Raw genomic sequence first — 13787 nt, forward strand, 5'->3', positions numbered from 1 at the left:
AAAAAGTGATGACAAATTCACAAGCTGAATAATACGAATGATAACCAAAGAGCCCAGAACAACCTCCACAGACATTAAGGGTGAACTCTAAGGTCAAGATAGATTGGTGTCCGATCGTATCATCCGTTGCTGTTTGAGCCAAAGTGGACTTCATGTGAGACAACCAAGGAAGACTCCACTTCTGAAAGCAAATTATAAAATAGTGATATTGGAACTTGCTACAATGCATATTGACAAACCACAAAGCTTCTGAGAGAATGGTCATTGGACTGATGAGTCTAAATTTGAGCTTTTTGACAGATCTTTGTTCACAGATGCAAAAATGAATAACAGCAAGAAAAGAACACTGTCCCTGCTGTGAAGCCTGGAGGTTTGGTTATGTTCTGAAGTTGCTTTGCTGCATCTGTGCAGGGTACAATGAAATTTCAAGACTATCAAGATATTCTGGAGTAAAATGTGCTGCCTAGTGTCAGAAAGCTATGTCTGAGTTGCAGCTCATGGATCTTCCAACAGAAAAAATGACCCAAAACATCAGGATAAAAACACTCCAGAATGGCTAAGAACTAAGTTTTGTACTATTCTGAGATGGCCTTCTATGAGCTCTGCTCCAAATCCTATTGAGCATTGTGGAAGGAGCTGAAACATGCAGTCTGGAGAAGGTACCCTTCAAACCTGAGATAACTGGAGCAGTTTGCTCATGTGAAGTGGGTCAAAATACCTGTTGAGAGGTGCAAAAGTCTCGTTGACAGTTACAGAAATTGTTTGATTGTAATGTTTGCCTTAAAAGGTTTTGAAAAAAAATATTACTTTTGTCAGTTTCAGTTGTTTCAGTGACCATTGTGGGGTTTTCTTTTATTAACAGAGGGGTGCCAACAATTTTGTCCATATGTATTTTCCTATTCTTGTTTGATACATAATTTCTGCTGCTTAACAGTTCAGAGCCTGCTTTTGTAAGAAGCTTTTCTTTTGTTGTTTTTAGAGGAATGTGGTTTATTTAGTGAAAGAACATCTGAGAGTTTGTTCCCTTTGTACTGCACAGCAAGGACTCACAACATGCTCATCTGCCCCATAACACAGAATGCATTTTTAGGAACCACAGGATGCTACAGAGGAGGGAAAAGACTGCATTCTCTGGTAACAATATAGCAAATTGCTGCTTAAATTTTCATAGCTATTACTTGATATATAACAAAGATGTACCTGGACCCTAAGAAGGCAGCTGTGTTATTCATGTTTTATTTTTATTTTATTTTTTTTTATGTTGGAACTTGCATTTATGGATCAATTTGCTAACTGTGTTAACGGGTAGGGGTTTTCAGAGGTGTTCCTGAGCCCCGCCAGGTTGCCACTGCATGTTGAATGGCGAGAAGATCAGCCATTTAGTCTTTTGTTTTAACCACATTCCACAAAAAAATTATTTCTCCTAATTTGGTGATTCTGCTAATTTTATCTACTGCAGATGGTTAAAAGTAAATAATGTCTTTCAGTCTTTTTAGTGCACCTGTTGCATTTGACAGATGAAGAATTATTTTTTACAAGTCTGCTGGAATATAATTTTATCTTTTGAACCAATAATATTAATCAGTACAATAATAATGATTTAATCTAGAGAGAATATATTACTATAATTATATATATATATATATATATATATATATATATATATATATATATATATATATATATATATAGTTGTGATAGTTGTGTCATAATGTGTCATGTGTCATAACTGGGAACATGACAACATACTACATGTATCTGGAGAAAACATGCAAAGTTGCATGTCAAAAAACAAAAAGAAAAAACAATGACCTATTGTTGTTTTGTAGTTGGAAAATAAAATTTAATCTATTCAGAATATGAGAGTTCATACATAGATACAGGTGCAGAACAGACAGAAATACTGCACAGCTGAAGCGATTTCTGCTTGTTTTCACAGCTGTTTGACAGCATGACAGACTGGAAAAACATAAAGACAAATCACATCAAGTGATTAACAAGCATTTCATATGTTTATGTATACAAAGCAGTATAAAATAAGTACAATAATGAACAGACAAGTCCAAAAATAAGGGTGTAAACATTTTGTGAATATGTGCTTTTCATGACGCCAGCGTCACCACAAATCGGATCAACCGGTAACTGCCATCGCCGAGGCAGGGTATAGAAATCAACATAAAAAACTGTACTCCATCTGGTGTATTTGTATTGAGTATTGCAACCTAAAAACTCTACACCTATATGTATATGTCAGCTAGCATACATAGGAAAACTGCATAACACTAAGCCTTTATGAGTCTCTGCATTGAAACAATGCCACACAATCTACTCAAGGCTTTAACAGAGCACCATGTTGCTATTAGTGTGTTTCCTCATCGCTGTTCCAGTAGTGCTCTACTGTTTCCATTGGTCCCTTTATGTAGAGATGGTTGAAGTCACAAGTAGGCACAGTGGGTGTCATCAACAACACTTAACGTGGAGATGAAATTGGAGATTTCCAGTCTTCCAATGGACAGAGCCAGCTCATGTAGCAGTACTGAGGAAGCCCTACAACCTCAGATCTTTGGGCAAGTCTCCGACCTGGAGCTCAAGTGCTTGTTCAGATTTGTATATTGCCAGTTATGTTTTCATTTAAAATGGCAGTTGTGGTGATGCTAGTTTGGATTTCAGGGACTTTAAGTCCCTGCTTTCCTGGTTTTCACTTGGTTTCTGAGGACAGCTGCTCCAGCAGGGGGTTGGCCTCGTTCTCTGGCGTTTTGACGCTGTCGGTCCTCACGATGCACGTGGGCCGATGGAGATTAAGCATCACCATTAGCTGCTGCCTCTCCAGACGGAGCTCTTCAATCTGGGCCTTCAGCTCAGAGTTCACCATTTCCAGACGCTCCGATTCCTGAACAAATATGTGCAATTATTAGTTTCCAATAGATAAATGAATACATTAGTATAAATCAGCTCCAAATTCTTGGAGAAAAAAAAACACTGTTACAGGTGAAACAGTTATGATTGTATGAGCTTGAAGTTCACTTGAATGGCTAAAACATGAACAAGTGGTTCAGGATAACTTAAGTGCTGAGTCATGGACTCACCCTTTGAAGGAAGTCAGTGCGTTCCTTCTTTTTGTTTCGGCATCGCGCTGCTGCTACCTTGTTTTTCTCTCGTCTTCGTTTCCTCCTTTCTTCATCTTCATCCCTCTGCAATTACAAGATGTTCTTGATTAAAAATCAGCACTGTATCATAAAATATATATAAATAACTTGCTAATCTGACCACTTTAACTTTTTTAATCCAAATTCCACTTTGCCTAATAATAACAGAAAACATAATACTAAAGAAACTCTTAAATGTACTAAATCTGCTGTTGCAATTGTACATTTTGATGAACACCTGTTATTATTACGTTTTAAATAAACTAAAGTCAACACCATCTTGACTTGATGTGCATTTTTCACACCCTTCTTGTGCACTGTTTCCTCTTTTCATCTCTTCTCTTTTCCTTCTCACCTCTGTTTTGATGGCCAGCGGCCTCTTCCCCAACCTCCCCAGGAAATGCAGCGGGGACAGCATGGAGCCCAGCTGGTGGAAGTCTGCCAGCTTCAGTTGATCGGTGAGTGTGGTGGCCGAGATGCCCGCCAGCGGGCCCAGGCTGGGCAGGGAACCCGCCGCCAGCGAAGGGTCAGGTATCTGTCCCGGCATCATGTCCAACCCGGCCACCACCGGCGCTGTGGGGTAAGAGAAGGACAGAGAGAGAGAAAAGAGGAAGAGAGGAAATTATTAGGATGAGAAGTTTAGGTCTAAAAAGTGCTGAATATGAAAGTTCACGGCAGTAGTTTTGGTTGTATGATAGAAAGTCACCGTTCTTAGAACTTTCTATTTCCTCTTTAGTATAAAGTTAAACCAAATGCCAGTGGAAAAACTGTGAAATAATTCACTGAATTAATGGGATTATAGTTCTGTGAAATTGACATTTTTATCAGTAAATAATAAGCTAACTTTAATAAGTTAACTTTATCTTCTCCTCTATATTGCGCATGGCGGTTCCCTCGCCAATCACCCGCCATGACCAGCCAAAAAACCTACAGGGAAAAGCTGTATCCTATTATATATTGTGACACGTCTTTTTTTTTTATTGTAGTTTTCTTCTCTCTCTAAATATGGGTTGCCATTTCCCAGAATGCAAGCAAAAGTTGACAGCTTTGACAGCTGTGTTATCTTCCTAGTCAGCAGCTGATGAAAAGAAAAGCCCAACACTGTCATCAGCTACACACTCATCTCTGCAGCATCGCAAAGTGAGGCCAGGAAAGCGTTTACTATGATAACATAAACAGAGCGCCATCTTCCACATTAATGCTTCTGGTCATTTAGTGAGTTTTTGGACTTGAGTGCTCTTTTGATTTTTGTAAAAAGGATTCAAAGAAAATCAAAGGGTGGGTAACATTCATGCATTCAGCCACCACCCTCTTCCAACAGCTTAGGGTAGTTTGGAGGGTTTGACCACAGCAGTCTTTAATGTAATCAGGGAGGAATGAGAGACGGAGAGGAGAAAAAGAAAAGCTTGTGCAGAAATAATGGAATAGGCAGGAGAATTAAGACATCTCTCTAATGTGAGGCAGAGAGTTGGAAAACTTCTGATGGTCAAATAAAAAACAAATGTTAACTGATGAGAACAGTGTAACCTGAACCAGCTCAACTCTGCCCAATCCTACAACCTCTGGAGACGCAAAATGAGAGTCCCGATAGAAAAAGCTGATAAAATCTTTTCTCTTATTGTCCTGTACTCATCTGGAAATGCAGTAAAATAGAACAAATGGCCAGTGGGTAAAAAGGTAAAATGTTCACATTTTCTGAGCAAAAATATGGATCCAATTCATCTTTCACAAAACATCCACACACCTGAAACAACCGATACTTCAATAACTTAACCACACTGGCAGCAGATCGGATTACCAAGCAAACCCAAGGCTACGAGGAGTTTCAGGAAGCACACATGATATCAATGCAACTTTGACGTTAATAGTTTTATTCACATCTGCCTCCTGAGCTTTCAGCTGCAGCTCAACCTCTACAGGTTTGGCACTAACTGAACAAAGCCCCTCTCATATAAAACCAACAAAGACGTGCATTGTGAGGTGCTGCAAAAAAACAGCTGACTTTGCCGGTGGGTGACTAGCTGACAGGCTGACTGTATTGAAAGTTAGAAGTTTTCCTTCTCTTCGTTTTTGGTAGGGCTGAAAGACTATGTCTATCACAAAGGCTATAAAGGAGGTAATAAAAAAAAACAAGGTTATGTAACTCTATTCTAATGTACTCCACCCTGCTTATGGGCTGGTCTCAAATTGTTTTTACAGTTACACTAGAGTTTACTATAGTGCACGACCAGCTAAGTGAATCAATACTGAGGTGCAGCAGTGTTGCTCGTGTGCAAAGTCTTTGAGACATGTTATTTTTACTTCTGCCTTGACTTAAGTTGTGATTATTTTACCATTTGTAGGCCACCCTAAAAGTTTTTTCTTTTTTTTTTACCTGTTTGATCACAACTTTGTCTAGTATAGTACATATAAAAGTAGGATGCAGTACATCCACAGCCACGTTTCCTTCAGTTAATGTCTGACTTGTTCACTACCAAAGCCAGTCTACATCATTTACTCACTCAAAAGCTGGTGTGTGGAGCCACTGTCTCGTGATGCATTTTATTAGTTAAATTCTGACTCCCCCTCCCTCTCTCCCACTCTATGTATACTCCCATTTACACTGCACTTGGCAGAAAACTGTTGTTTTTGCTGGAGAGGAAAAGAACAAGACAGGCCCTGGTTTTTTTTTTTTTTTTTTTTAAAAGTCTCAGACAAAATTCCTTTTCTCTGAGACTCCCTGGAGAGATGTAGTGGAAGATGCTTTTTCTTACTGCAGACAGGCTGTGTAAGAACAAGGACATCATAGTGTAAAAGATCCAACACATTTCCCATTCCTGCACATCCATAAGCTTTACTCTTTCAGGTTCAATAAGTGATTAAAAGACAGTTATTATGTACTTAGATACATGGCGCAAGATATGGCACATGAACAGTTAACTTCAAACAGAACAATTTCATGCATCATTCTTAAAAATGGCAACTTATTTTCTGTAATTGAGGCTAATGACAATTATATTACTAGAAATATCTACTAAAATACCAGGAAATAGCATTGTTTTTTTTTTTTACTTCACAACAGGAAATTGCCTTTGATAATTTTTGTTTTGCTTATTCTTTACTTTGACACACAAGTCTGCCACACAATTGTCAGTAAAATAATTAAATAATTAATTATAATTAAATTAATTATAATTATATCAATTATAATTACAAATAATAATAATAATAATTATTATTATTATTATTATTATTATTATTATTCAAAGCTAAATTGTACGTATTATCTTACCAAAGTTGTAGCTTTGAACTATGCTGCAAGTTTTACATGTTTACCTATAAATCAGACAATAGATGCTCTAATAATCTTTGTGTTATGGTTGTAAAACGTCCTTTTTTTATGTTTTATTTTGTGTTGTTGTTGTTGTTGCTTCTGCTAGCAGTGTTATCTTCCAGTGATTTGTAATTATGTCTAAATAGAGGAGTTATCTGCTGTGCTTTATCAATGCTCTACAGTGCAATGTTTCTTCCCTATTATAAAAGCCAAATGATTTCTTGACATTAGATCTAAGCATCAGTTTGTTTACAACTCCACAGATGCATATACACTGCGGTCTCCATAGATATGTACGAGGCACCAGACAAGCCTGATGAAATGGTTTGGAAGTTCTGTTCACTCAGTATGTGCTGGTGTGGTGATGGTAAGCACCCACTTTGAAACTGTCTTGCTTTGATCAACCAGTTTATTTTTTATTACAATGTAATTAAATCTTTTATGTTAAAATTAGATTTGATTTACATCGGTTCATCTTTACACCTGTAATAAAGACTATGTCATGCTTTTTCCCCACTGTTGTCGATTGAAAACTATGATGGAATTTAAAGGGTGCGATCCAAACTAAGCCCTCTCCCTAAATAACAGCAACTGGGACATAAAGCAACCATTAGGACTGATTGAGCTAATCACTTTCAGAGCCAAAGAAGAGTTCAACATCAAAGCTGGTCAGACACTGAAATTAGGATCAAACCTAGACAAATTTTTTAAAGGAAACAGACATCAGTCAGTAAATAAATATAACATTGCCAGTATAACCTTATTCCATGTCTATTAAACTCACTTTAACTGCAGCAGCACATTGTAACAGAACCATGATCTGCAAGGAAAGCCCCCCCATTACTAAGTATGGCTTGTTGAAACATGCAGTTGAATCCAGCATTCAACACACACACACAGGCAAACTTACATAGGCCTTTAGAATGTAAACACACACATACTTAAGATTTGCCTACATAAAATTAAATAAAACTTCAGTAAAAAAAAAAAAAAAAAAAACAGTTTATGCCAGCAGCCAAAGATGAGATGATCCAGAAGCAAGATGCCCATCTGCTACAAGACATAAAAGTGAGTTACACATCATTCCAGACAAGTTAGTAAACTACAGCAAAGAACAGACTCTTGGCATGTCTCACATTTGAGTTAAACATGCCTTTTAAGTTGAGTAGAAAGTCTGTTGTGTTTAGCTGTTCTGTCTCTTTCAGCCTGCGACACAAGGGTCTGAAAATCCCCCTCGCAAACTCCACACCCATTCAAGCCTAAAGACGTGAAACCCCAAATAAGTCTCATCTGTACAGCTCAGGGAAAGTTTGCCGATGTATGTCTTGTGGGGTGTAATTATACCCAAAAGCATGAGTCAAAACGAATTTTTTATTTTTCGAAAGAGGCGTATTCCTGTCTCTCTTTCTCTCTCTCTTTTTTTTTATATCTCTAAGCAGCAGCCAAAGATTAGTGGTCAGCTTTCGATGATGCAATGGCGTTACTGTGCTTTTGCAGTCAAGCAGAAAAGCCAAAACCACAACTTTTGGACCCACGTTAGCCTCAAACAAAGACACATACAAAGTTCAGCAGCAGTATGGACACACTGGCACTCAGGTCTTACTGAGAGGAGATGAGCTGAAGCCAAGCACAGGGAGCGGAAATGTCATGCATAAGTTATGGAAATATAGAACCATACTAAATGCATGTTATGGCATCAGCCCAAAAGAAATCTGTTTTAAAGTAAGCTGGAGGTGTCTGTGAGGAGTGTTGACTAAGGGTTACACATGCTTATGCACATACGGTGCAGTTCACTGGTTTCTTTGCTCACATACTTTATCTGTCTTCAGCTTTAGAAAATGTGTCTATTTCCTGAGGGCAATTAGCAGTGCTGAGGAATTCAGCCTCTTACTAACAGCCAGCAGCATGACTGGAGGCCCCATTATCCTCATTCCTTATAGAGAATTTGAAAGAAATGGGAGGTGGGGGTGTACAGGTTTTCAAAGGCTCCTCATTACCTTTATATACCAATGCTTTTAAACAACCTCACCAGCATTGGTGACTTATTTTTTTGTTTGATTATAACTGGAAACATATTTTTTGTGCTGGCAATCTGCTCAAATTCAACATTCATCAAGGTATTATGGGATACCATTATGCCCCTTTTCACAGGATACTATATTCAACTGATTTTAGATTATAAGGAATTGCAGGTGCCACACACCAGCATTTTTGCAAAACTGCTTGCAAACAGCTTCTGCGGCTCTAGTTCTACACAAATGCTGAACATGAGCAATGAGCAGGGAGGCTGCAGCCAAAGTACACTCTCTCAGTCTTCGGCCAAGGTCTCAGCAATCATCATTACCGTCTGCACTCAGTCAGGCTGTGTGCCGAGTTACAGCCTTTCGCAATCCTCTGGGGAAACCAGGAAATTTGGCACCGACTTTCCTCGAGGACAGGACAGTCCAAATATACAGTATTAACACTCCTCCAGTTCCTCATTCTAGTTTCACTGGAGCAACAAGACGAGAAACAGGCAAAGAAAGAGATGTAATAATGGCTGCTGTTCTAATCTACTGGTGTCATCTCTGATCACTTATCTTAAAGGTGATTGTGTTTTCACCCCACAGTGATAAGAAAGTTTTCAAAATTCTTTTCCTGGAGATATAACGTCCTGAATCAATAGAAACACAGTTATTAATATTAAACTCCTGTCAAAGGTGATGACACATCTTCGCAGTGAACAAGCTGGAGTGCACAAAGTTCACATGCACAGAGGAAACTTTAACTACTACATTTTACCGCAGACCTAAGCCCATGAGTTTTTTTGTTTTTTTTCTCCAGACAAATCCAAACACTATGAACCTGCAGATATGCACAAAGCATTCAAACATTACTTTGTGATCTCTGGCAAGGTTCCTGCTTGGCCTGCTTCATGCCATTTAAACAGTCTCGTGTCTATATTCTGCATCTGGGTGGTCCTGGTTGAATTATTATAATGTTACAATTTTTCTACATGTTGTAAGTCAAGATTAGGCTGCATGGCAGAAAGCTTTGGCTTGGCTCAGATGCCGATTAAATAAATCAAAATACAAAAATGTAGACAAAGGCCTACTACAATGAATGGTGCTTGCATTCTGACTAATCTAAGGCAGGTTATGTGCAATCACTGACACAAGATATTGGCCAAGCACATCCAGAAAATTGGATTTAATGCTGCCTGCTGAAGCAATCACCAGTGTTATGTAACATGCGGTTGTCACTTTAGAACCGTTTCATACTTTGTCCTCTGATATTTCATCATCTGCCCCTTTCAAGCAGACACTTGTCCAGTGCAGGCAGTGCGATGGTTGCACATGCCAGCATGTCAGCATTGTGCTGTGTATTTGATTATTTTGTTGCTCTCAGACACTCGGTTTACAATTTCATGATAAGAATGCTGTTTTTTTTTTTTTTGTTTAACAAAGAAAAGAAATGACTTTAGTTCCAAAAAGACATTCAAGAAATCTGGAAACCATAATTACATTTTTAAAGCATACCATTCTTGTAAAAACACCAACTTTAATGCCTCCTCTCACAGTTAAACTTTTGGAGATTTGGGTGGTTTCATCGCACTGCACATCTAACCTGTCTCAAAATACTGTTTTTACAAACCATGTGGAAAGGCTTATGGGGACTACAATGTGATACTGATAATGTGATACCCATAGCAGTGAATATTTGCTCCCCCAGCATTAGTATTAGTACCACTGAGCTGTTGCATAGTTGGCTCACTCGCCTGCAATGCGTCTGCTGTCTTTTCAGTGTGCTGGGGTGCAGCCTGGCAATTCTAGCTCTCCAGAGATGCACTGGAAGGCATTTCTACTTAAAATAAACCCTGTGCGCCCACGTCCAGCCTTTGAGCCCTGTCGGCCCTGTGCTGCTTGTCGGCTCGCCAGCCCTTTCCCATTAATCCACTGCAGAGTTCCATTTATGCGGAAACCATCTTACGGATGTATCTAGGCAGGCGCTGGGTATTTAAACCCTCCGAAACACACACTCAGTCACTTAAACCTGCACAAGCACAGATACACAAAGGAAACAACCATAAAGATCACAGAAATAGTTTCCCCTGAGTGGCATTTATTTGTGCAAGCATGCACTGCACCAGCTGAAGGACATGAATGCACTGTGTAGGAAAACTCTGAACCTATGAACCATTGACAACCCCTCCACTTCCATCACATACACACAGCCACACAAAATCTACCCCTGCCAATCATTTTCCCAATTCCATAACTGGCCTTTAACCTACAGACCACTGAGGGTAATTGAACTGGCCTACATACATGTACTAGATAAATTATTGTTTACGGCCTCATCCAAAACAGAAAAAGGAAAACGGGCAGTTGCAGGAGTGACTGAAAGGGGTCTTACTGAGCTTTTTCTGGTACTTGAGTAGAAAAATTCTGTGCTCATATGCTGCCAAACTTTTCACGCTTCATTTACCTCACTTATGTTTAAAGGTGAATTAGCCAAGATTTTCTTCTCTTGGTTGTTCAAGTTGTAGTACAACAAAGAGTGATACTCTAGAGAACATCTCAGTTTATTTACATATGAGGAAGTCTTAAATATCTATTACTTAGAGAAAACTTGCCAGTCATCTTCTGTTAATGATGAACTTTGTTTGGATGCTGTCGAAAAATAAAAATAAATATGCCACCTTTTTACTCTGCAAGAAATAGTTTTTGTCATTAGAGCTTGAACGAGAAGTTGATTACGAATTTAGAAAAATGGGAATGTACGATTTAAATGTAAATCTTGCCGTCTTAGCTTATGTGCCTTATAACTTATAACCAAGGTGCTGATTTTCGAGAAACAAGTTGGACTACGTCATGTGGACGGAAAGAATTAGCCAGTGTTACTGTTGAAACAGTCTGGTCAAATGACATGACTTTTCCCTCTTTTCTTTTTTTATGTGAAATGATAAAACTTAATACCCAGTACATGGAGGACTTACTGACCAAGCCTAATTGGCTCTGGGCCCAGAGGTCATGTGTCAGAAGACCTCTGGTTTAGAGCCTGAGTTTGAAGAGATGGCAATCAAATCACAGCAGAATCACAGGATAGTGGCAATGAGATGCAAAATAACTCACACTGGCAATCCAAAGGAGGCAGAAAACTACTGGGAAAAATATGCTAGTCTATCACAAACAAAGAAAGACTGCAAGAAACAGTAAAATGAATGCAAAGATCATGCATTAAGACTCAAATGTCCAGGGAGCCTCAAGAAACTACAAAACATACTTGTCGTTGTGGTCGTTTTGTGTCTGTGTTTCTCGTATGAGCAGGACAGTGTGGGTTTTTCTTTATTTATTTTTTAACAAGTCTGTTCCCGGGGGGCAATACCCTCACTACTCGTCTTTATTCAGGGCAACCTGCTTGCTGTAGCAGACTAGCTAAACTAGCGGTTTACTACTTTAAATCCCACAATGAGTAAAGCGTTACGTAACAGTCTTCAACAGGCTAACAGACACTTCAGTTTAGCAACACTGAAAGGAAGATTTCCCGAGATGAAAATGCCATCTGACACCGGCCAGCGGGTGCGTAAATAACGAGCTGTGAACGGACAGTTGCTACAACAGTTGTAACAACGACGTCCTTAAAGGTTGTGGCATTGGCGAACTGACTGTTGCGCTAAAACGCGGACAAAAAAACTTTCAACATGTAATATTCACTTTTTTTGTAGCAAATTGACTAAAAAACCTCCTCGTGTATAGATTTTCACAGACTGTAATCTCGCTAAGGAAGTCACGCCGAACTAGTCAATCTCAACAACGTGGTGGAAAAGTGCAAAAATTATGCAAATACGCCAAGCCTGTACCAAGTACGAGCCCCAAAAATAGACAAAGAGGAACATGTGCGTAACAGCTGCGTATGAGCTCGACGGTTCAAACAGACTTACCTGTTGTGCGTCCAAAATCCGCAGTGACAACAACAGGACGATGTAGGAGTCTGGAATCAGGTAGGTTTAGAGACTGAGCAGCGGTCGTTGCATCAGCCCGGTTAAGTACTGATGTCGGCTGTGAGGCTCAGGAATGCGGAACTGAGGTGCCAGACGTAAGCAAGGATGAAAATAATGTGAGAGGAGGGCTGAGGCTTTGTTTGCTCCACCCATAGCAACCAGAAAACATACACAGACAGACTGAAGGACAGGAAAGTTTCAGCAGAGAGAGACCGAAAGAAAATCCATCAACGCTGAGAAAAACACGCCTACAATCGTAAATGGATCGAAAAATAAATTTGTGAATGTAAACACAATACAAGATGGTGTTTACTGTCCCGCGGAAGGTTTGGGCTGAACATACGAATCAATTTAGCACCTAGTGAATAAAACAATCAGGAGAAAGGGGAAATACAGTATTTCTCTAGGAAAATAAAAATAGTTTTTTTTCTGTGCTGGAAATTTTTCATTTGTTAAACAATAAATATATATATTACACACATCAACCATACAGTGATGAGGGATTTGTGCCAGATTATAAAATGACCGTATGAATTGCTTTAAAACTCCTTCTTTTTGAAAACATTCCCCAGTTGCAGAAAACTGAGCAAGTTAACAGCTCACAGTAATTAGATAAACCATCTATAAGACCAAGTTAATTTCTTTTTTTTACTTTTTGTCTTTTTTTTTTTTTTTTTTTTTTTATTATTAAAGTTGATGCACCATTTGGGTGTTTGAAGAAACATGTTTGTTTGGACAGTGTTTAAACTTGTTTTAAGTTTATTTGCTGATAGCGGAAAGTTTCCTAGAGTATACTCAAATCTGGTGGGGGGAAAGGGTGTCTATATGGGCAAGATTTGTGACATCAGAGCTTGTTTGAAAGCCAGTTCAAAAGGCAGCTCACACCAGTGGTTTGGAAACTCCAACCCTGAGTTGCAGTACCATTCAGTGTGTCAGTAGCAAATACTTGCTTTTCCATTTCTAGATGTTTTTTTTTTTTTTTTTTTTTTAGTATTAGAGAACGTGTTGATGTCATTTTTAAGTATTTAAATACTGGACACAAAATTAGATTTGGTGCAAAATGTTTACAATATATGTTATATGTTGAAAATTGGTGGATGGAAATATTTAGGGTAACTTTTCTGCTATAGAAAAAAGTCACAAATGAAAACTTGTCCATTACATTTTCTTGTTATTTTTCATCCTTTACCCTTAAGTCATTTGGCCCCCAAAGGTGCCTTTGGATGTTTGCCCAGTGTGGCTTTTAGACATGCCTGAAAGAGACACACAGCTACAAGTTGAGCAGAGTCTTTTTATTGTAGCTGGTAGAGAAAGACTGATGCCAAAGTGACTTCTGCAGGGTATA

The 13787-nt window shown here is 38.8% G+C and overlaps 1 protein-coding gene across 1 annotated transcript; it reads right to left on the reverse strand.

Annotated features, from left to right (window-relative positions):
• Positions 1–1824: 1824 nt before the first annotated feature.
• jdp2b (Jun dimerization protein 2b) lies at positions 1825–12529 on the reverse strand. Its single transcript, XM_041976212.1, has 4 exons — positions 12383–12529; positions 3502–3719; positions 3087–3191; positions 1825–2890 (listed from the first exon to the last, which is right to left on the reverse strand). The coding sequence occupies exons 2-4, from the start codon at positions 3694–3696 to the stop codon at positions 2699–2701; spliced, it is 492 nt and encodes a 163-aa protein (XP_041832146.1). The 5' UTR covers positions 3697–3719; positions 12383–12529; the 3' UTR covers positions 1825–2698.
• Between the last annotated feature and the right edge of the window lie 1258 nt (positions 12530–13787).

Source organism: Melanotaenia boesemani, chromosome 22 (assembly GCF_017639745.1).
Source record: "Melanotaenia boesemani isolate fMelBoe1 chromosome 22, fMelBoe1.pri, whole genome shotgun sequence".
In the NCBI taxonomy this organism is placed as follows: Eukaryota; Metazoa; Chordata; class Actinopteri; order Atheriniformes; family Melanotaeniidae; genus Melanotaenia; species Melanotaenia boesemani.

Excerpts from the sequence above, each read along its gene's own strand:
- jdp2b (XM_041976212.1), bottom strand. The coding sequence starts at position 3,696 with ATGATGCCGGGACAGATACCTGACCCTTCGCTGGCGGCGGGTTCCCTG. Across the intron at positions 3,192-3,501 it reads CGCTGGCCATCAAAACAGAG|AGGGATGAAGATGAAGAAAG; the intron begins GTGAGAAGGAAA and ends TTGTAATTGCAG. Across the intron at positions 2,891-3,086 it reads GCACTGACTTCCTTCAAAGG|GAATCGGAGCGTCTGGAAAT; the intron begins GTGAGTCCATGA and ends ATATTTGTTCAG.